Source organism: Microtus ochrogaster, chromosome 8 (assembly GCF_000317375.1).
Source record: "Microtus ochrogaster isolate Prairie Vole_2 chromosome 8, MicOch1.0, whole genome shotgun sequence".
Classification (NCBI taxonomy): Eukaryota; Metazoa; Chordata; class Mammalia; order Rodentia; family Cricetidae; genus Microtus; species Microtus ochrogaster.
In genome coordinates this window covers 18,321,638-18,328,733 of record NC_022015.1, presented here as the reverse complement: position 1 = coordinate 18,328,733, position 7,096 = coordinate 18,321,638, and the positions used below count along the sequence as shown (strand labels likewise).

The following is a 7,096-nucleotide window of genomic DNA, read 5'->3' as shown; positions in this document are numbered from 1 at the left end:
AAATAAAAAAAAAATCAAAAAAAAAAAAAAAGAAACCACAGGCACCTAGCTCATACACCCAAGGGCCACCCAGCTTGCCCACTTTCACAGTAACTCTAAGCTGGAAATGCATCACGATGCCTAAGTCTAAGACCAATTCTGCACCTCACAGAATAGGGAAACTGAGGCCTGGTTACAGGTCAGGTTTTGAATACTCTGAACTCACAGAGCAGTCTTGGGGTTAGGGTGAGAATTATTAGAGCTCAACACCCAAAGGGTGCATCCAAGGTGTCTCACCTTGAAGTTCCCACTGTGTTCCTTGTACAGGGGCTGGAAGAAACTCTCAGGGCTGGGCACTGGTAGCCAAACCTTCTTCCATAGTCTGCAAAGAAAGGGGTGTGTAAAGCCCTTGTGGTCTGGCCTCTCTCCTGCAGAAGCAACAGCTTCTACTGTCAGGCACCTTCCTGCCCACCCATCAGTAAAACAGAAGCAGCAGTTACCCTCACCCCCAAGCTTCCTGCAGAGGCTCAAGTTCCTGCCCCTGGCATCTATTGTGGGCTAGGCACACACTGCCCTCTGGGGCCTTGACTTCCTCATCTACCATGGTGGGGGGCGGGAGAACCCCAGCTGCCACCAACTGTGATGAGCACCCTGGTCTCTCCCTTCCAGATTCTCTGTCTCTGTCTGAGTTATCTCACTGAAGGGGAACAAAATGAGTGTGTGCAGAGTCCCGCTCTGTCACTTATCAAAGGACTCTGCACACAGCAGCTTGCCACAGTGCTGGTGCCAAGGTGGTACGTTCTGTTTTGAATCAGCAGCTTCCTTTCTCTCCATGGCATGCAGAACGGAAGCCCTGTATGGAAAGCAAATCTTAGGGCACCTTTAAGCTGAAACGAAGGGATGGGGAGGGTGAGTGATCACCCCTTGGGCCTCCAAGTTCACTCTCTGGATAAGGTCCGAGTCAAGGTCCCCTCAAAGAACATGAAGTTTCTATCCGTACGCTTGCCACACTATAGTTCTGTGACTTTGGGCAAGTAGCTTGGCTACCCTGTGCTTCTGTTTTCCCTGTCTGAAGAGTGGGGGTGTCTGCAGTGTGCCAGACTCACACAGCTCTCACGGAGCAGGGGCAGGAGCTCTACCGTGTCTAGCACATGGAACATACACGCTGTTCATTGGTGTCACAGGTCTTGGTTGGAGGGGCTGTGACCCAAGCTGACCCCTTTTCTGTCTCCCTGAGCCCCTGGCCTCACCTCCAAGGCAGGTCGATCTTCAGACCCAAGAAAATCAGGCAGGGCACCAAGACGAACAGAAGAAGCAGCAGCAACAGCAGGTGAGGGTCCAAGTCTGCCTCGGGCTCTGCATAGAGAGCAAATCATGGATCCAACAGAAAAGTCTCCCGGAAGAATGTGGGTGGGTGTATGGAGCATGGTTGGGTTGGGTGGAAGGCTGGGAGGAAGCTGGGCTTTGATCCCTTCCTCTGTCAAATGACCTCTTCCCCAAAGCCTCCTGTGTCAGAGGTATGGTCCCAACCTGGATGCTACTGGAAGGTGGTAGGATCTTAGGACTCCGAGCCTAGTGGGAGATGGTTAGGTCATTACAGACACACTAAAAGAATGTTGGGACCCCATCCCTTCCTCTGTCTTTGCTTCCTGGTTACCATGAAGTAAACAGTGGCATACACTCCCCACAGTGCAACAGGGCCTTACAATCATGAGCCAAACCAGAAGCTAACATAACCCTTCTACTTTATCAAGTTGATTCTATCAGGAATTTTATTCTCATCCCAGGAAAGTGATGTCATCTCTCTAAGCCTTAGCTTTCTCTTCTGTAAAATGGGGCAATGACTCCCCTTTCAGAGTTAGGAGTCAAATGCACCATCAGATGTAGCAGCTCCCCTGGCAAAGATGAGTGGCTGCATCGGGGGATGGATCACAGAGCACACACCTCCCAGCCATGCAGGGGAACCTCAGGCCTGGAGAAAGCTGCAGCAGGGCAAGAGTCAGTACCAGACGTAGGGATTCCCACCCGTGTCACACTTACCCCCAGCCTGGGTCTGAAAGATGACAGGGTCACTCCACTCACTCCAGATCCCCCTGAATAAAGTGCCTGGCTGGGGTGCTGCCCGCACCTGCAGCTGGTAGGTGGAGTCTTTGTGGAAATCTTCAGCGAGAAGGGAGACGTTGTTTGAGTCCACTGAGATCAGCTTGGTCACTGGCCTCTGCCAAGATGGAAGGAGAGTGAAGCTTTGTAGTCACCAAGTCATCAATGGGGTGCAAAGTCCTCCTTTAGAGTAAGCAGGCAGGCCCCGCAGGGAGCATGCATCCCTGACTAGAGGTACCTTTAAAAATAGCTCTCTCTGTAGCAGTGGACCCGCCCCCAACTGACAATGTCCTGGGAGTAACCATGGGCAGCCCTGCACATTATTAACCAGAAGCTCCACAGACAGCCCCTGGGCTCCATGTCCTAGATGACATAGGACATCCTCAGCAGTGTACCTCTGGAAGTCCCTAAGTAAACCATCTTATCAATGGACGGCTAGAGAAGCCTCCCAGGGAACATTCTAGACGATCCCCTTTATGGAAATCTTCAACCAGGACCATTCTAATAGACGCATAATTCTAGAAGCCCAAGGCTCTGTCTAAACAGTAGGCCATTCTGGAACCTTCCAGGTGTGCCCTCTTTAAGGAGCATTCCCATTCAAAGCAAGGGCAATGTTCCAACCTTGCCCCACTGTAACTGAGGTAGGCTGTAGGGGAGAAGTCAAGGTGGAGACATAGATGGGTACCCTGGCCCAGGGAGGAGGTAGGAGAAGGTTACAGGCTGGGAGGGAATGCCAAGTCCTGTTCCTTACCCCCACTCTGCTGGGATCTGCCTGCGTACCCCTGCTGCTCCACCCCGTGCCCTGCCGCCTCACCACAGCATAGGGGTCTTTGAGGTTCCGATACTGCAGCTCATATTGTAGCTTGCCCCTCAGCACGTAGAAGGCAGGGTCTTCATAATAATCTGAACGCCAGGAGATATCATAACGTCCAGAGAAGGTCACGGTCACATTGAAAGGGCGAGCTGGCTTGACTTGGAGGAAGACCCAGAAAGATGAAACAGGGTAAGAACCTGCAGGAAGCAGAGTCCGACCCCCCACCCCCGCCCGGACATTCCCCAAAGGCCCTGCGCAGCTTTGAACAAAGCAGTCCCTGGTCACAGCCCCTATTCCCTTGGACTAGATCTAGGTGAAGCATCAGCACAGTAAAGCAGGACTGGGGACTGTGGGAAACGAGAGAGTATTCCCAGGCTTAAAGGCTGGAGCCAGGACTCGGGCCCAGCACAGTCCAGCTAAGGAAAAGAAAAAGCAAATGCTGGAAATCCAGCCAGCTGAAGGAAGTTTCTTAAGATTTGATATTAATGCCTAATGTGGAAAATGCCTAAGCAAGGTGCTCTCTGGATTCTGTCCTTTTCAGTTTCTCTCCTAAAGAAGGAGCCCCCTATCACATACAGATGCATAAACAGATACACACTCTGCCATGCACCAAAGCTGCTGCTCCAGACCCCTCCTTTGCCCAACCTAGGCTCTGGGGACAGCTGCAGCCATGTCCACTCTGGGGTCTTCCTAACCTTAGGCCCCTCCCATTCAGCTGGGAGGATTCCGTGTTAGCTGACTGGTGCTCACGACTAGGAGCAAAATCCTAGGTCACATAAAAAGGGGTCTTTCCAAGGTAAATTAGAGTCAGGCAGACAGGGAGGGCTGAGCTGGGTCCTAACCCACATCTTTCCAAGCCTGTGATGCTCCTCTTAGACATTTAGACGACATCCTGTATCAAACCATGACCCCTTAGCTAAAAGCAGGGCATCTAGAAAGGACACTCTAAGGACAGTAGAATTTGCTGGCGTGAGCAGAGCTTGCTTTGAGGTCAGAGAAGGGTCCTGAGTCCTCCTCAGCTTGGGTTTGTGGGTACTCACTGTTCTCAGCCAGGACAAAGCTGCCACACTCCTGGGAGCTGTTGTCAGAGTGGTTCATCTTGTTGACAATGAAAACGTCGTCAGCCATGAATCCAGACAAGGGCATGTGACACGTGTACAGCACGTGTGTGGCGTTGTGGTCCGACCTATGCAGGCTGCAAGAGGTTTCTTTGTCCTGCAGCTCCTCGTACTCATCTTGCCTTCAGGGACAGAGTGGCCAGTTATGAATGGGGATAGTGAAGCTCAGTGCCCGGGGCAGGGCAGGAACTTGAAGCATGAGGGTGAGGGGGGCTGGAGGTAGGGCTAAGAATCATGATCCAGCCCTCTCCCAGGGACAGTGACCTCTCTGCAGCACCCAGCACACTCCGAGTTCAGATGAAGCTTGCATGCCTCAGAGGACCAGCCACTCAGTACCTTGACCAGGGCAGCAGCTCTCGGCTTTGGGAATTTGAGCCTAAACCTGTCTCTGTTGCTCACAGTGAGTGACCTACAGACTGCTGTCCTATGCTCTGGTCAGGAGGGGTAGTGGTAAAAGCTTTAGTTCTTTAGCTCCTGCTGGGCAGCAAGGATGGGATTTAGAGTATATATATGTGGACTCACAGTTTATTTTCTTCCTTCTGAACGTGTTCAGCGACTGAACATGGCCACCCTCCAGGACCAATGTGGATCTGAAGACTTACTTAGTTCTTTGCTGAATTTTCCGTACTACAAACCTTGCTGAACAACATTGTCCAAGCAAGCCTCCAGCCTGGACCACTGTAAGGCTGTCTGAAGATATCGCTCCCTCACCCAGCATCTCTGAGCTCCATCCTGCTCAGGCAGCAGCCAGAAGTGCATTCAAGGCTCCCTAACACCTGCTGCCCTTCCCCATGCAGCACAGCAGTACAGACGGCCCTCACACACTCACCGACTTCTTTGTTTACTGTTTTCCCTCACTCTGCTCAGGTCACAGGCAGCTGCTCAACTACACTCTCGGTTCATGCTCCCTCACAGCCTTCGCACATGCTGTGTCTGCTGCTGTGGGTGCTCTGGCCACCCCAGCTGACCACCCCTGGTTCTACACCCTGCAGTCTTGAGTCTTGTTTGGCTCCTCAGCCCTTACAACATGTCTGGCAGGAACGTAATATACTTAAAGTGAATGAAGGCATGAAGGACCAGCGGTCTCTATCCTAAGCAGCACATGGGATCACAAGCACACTGGCTATGAGACTTCCAGCCAGCGGCTAAAACACTTTGAACTTCAGCATCCTCCTCTGGAACATGGTAGCAACAATTTCAATATCATTTATGGCAAGGACACTTGGTGCTTTGAAGATCACTGGAGACTGCTAACCAGGGCTGCTAACTAGGCAGGTCTATGAGGGCAAGAGAGTTTGACCCTTGGGGTAACCCTGGGTGTGGTCAGTCTTTTTCCTATCTGTGTGTTCCCAGCAAGTCCTGTGAGCTCAGTCATCTGTAAGGTGGGGACCTGGCTCTCTGCTCTTGCAGTCTTGATGGGTGACATTGCTGGTGGGTGGGGCAGGCCTTTGTTTGTAGTTAAACTTCCTGATGAACAGGCCACAGGTCAGCTCAGCACCCAGCTTCCTCCCATCCTACCACCCTCTCCAAGCAGTTCCTCAGCTCGGGAGGCGTGGCTACTCACCAGGTGAGAGAAAGTGTGTAGGGGTGGAGGGTCTGTGTCTTCAGGACACAGGTGACAGTCCAGAGGTAGTTAGTGTAGCAGGTGAGGTCCAGGCAGCCCCGAGCTGGAGGGATAGCAGAGAGGCCCTTTTAGGTGAGAGACACTGGAGAGGCCTTGGCAAGCTGTCTGAGGCTGAGGGCAAGTTTGGGTAGAGTCACAGGCTGGATTGAAAGCCTGGAACCCAGGGACCCTCATCAGTGGAATTCCTTGTGTGAGCTCTAACATTTCAAGACTGGTCATGGTGATGAGGTTCTTCTAATGTGAAGCTGGGCCACTGACCATCATAGGGTCAGACACTCTGAACTCCCCATAGGCAAATGGATAGATCCCTGAGGCCAGGGAGTGAGCACGGGTCATGGTCTGAGCCCACAGCCTCGAGGGGGAGGGGTTTAGTGAGGACGGTGAAAGAGTGGGAGAGACTTCTGCTGCTGACAGTTTATCTGTCACTGTCAATGACCCCATGGCTACCAAGATGTGGCCAAAGTAAATGCCACAGCAGGGGCTGGCTGGAAGAGTCACCTCTACCCTCCCCTCCCCCAACACCCCAGCTTTTTGTTTCACTTTCCAAATGACAGGTGCGGCAGACATGGGGCACATCTGGCTTCTGAGCATTTGGGGAACGGAGGCAGGTGGATTGCTAGATCAAGGTCAGCCTGGGCTCCAGAGCCAGACCCTGTCTCAAAAGGGAAGAAAAAGTATCTAACTAATTACTAAATCGAAATAATATAGAACTCTAGATATCACTCCCTCTATCAGGTTTGCAGCTATGAAGGGCATCTAGGGGAACAAAGAGAATAATTGAAGGGGGTTCAGGAAAAGGGAAAGTAAGAGGGGCAAGGCGGAGGGACTAGGCTTAGCATCCAGTATACATGCGTAAGAAAACAATAAAATAAGATGCAGTCATTGTCCAAGTTTTGTTCAATGTTTGGCCAAATGAGCAGAGCCATTTTGAATTTTGCTTTGTAAAACTGCATGCCAGCACCCGTATCTTCTCCCCACACACTGGAAATGCGCTTCTTAAAAGGCCTTCATCTTCAGTGGCTTCTTCCTTCTGCGTCCTGACCAATGAAGACCCTGAAACAGTAGGCAACTTCTGGGTTCTAACCTAGATTCCAAGGCTAGACCTGGGCTGTGGAGGACAGCACCAAGGCTCCAAGGATAGATTGCTTTCCTGGGCTGCTGAGCTCTATTCCCTGGGAAAAGCATCCCCCAGCCATAACTTCTGGCAGACACAGTTCTTAGGTAGCTTCCACCAGAAGTTGTGGAGACAGGGCCAGCGAGAGGACTCAGTGGATAAAAGTGCTCACTGCCAAGTTTAACAAATTGATTTCCATCCCTGGAACTCACGTGGGGAAAGGCGAGAACCGACTCCTGCAAGTTGGCCTCTTTGGCAACATACATAGCACATACATATAGGAGCGGAGAAGGGGAAGGAGGAAGGGAAGGGAAGGGAAGGGAAGGGAAGGGAAGGGAAGGGAAGGG

The 7,096-nt window shown here is 51.8% G+C and overlaps 1 protein-coding gene across 1 annotated transcript in view; it reads right to left on the bottom strand.

The window, feature by feature from the left end:
- Positions 1-7,096, bottom strand: part of Il21r (interleukin 21 receptor) — an 11,624-nt gene that overhangs the window by 2,313 nt on the left and 2,215 nt on the right. The window contains exons 2-7 of the mRNA XM_005351190.1: positions 5,576-5,678; positions 3,934-4,133; positions 2,894-3,051; positions 2,020-2,197; positions 1,230-1,335; positions 277-361 (exon numbers count right to left, since the gene is read on the bottom strand). Coding sequence (XP_005351247.1) covers positions 277-361; positions 1,230-1,335; positions 2,020-2,197; positions 2,894-3,051; positions 3,934-4,133; positions 5,576-5,678 — 830 coding nt within the window. The remainder of the gene's footprint in view (positions 1-276; positions 362-1,229; positions 1,336-2,019; positions 2,198-2,893; positions 3,052-3,933; positions 4,134-5,575; positions 5,679-7,096) is intronic.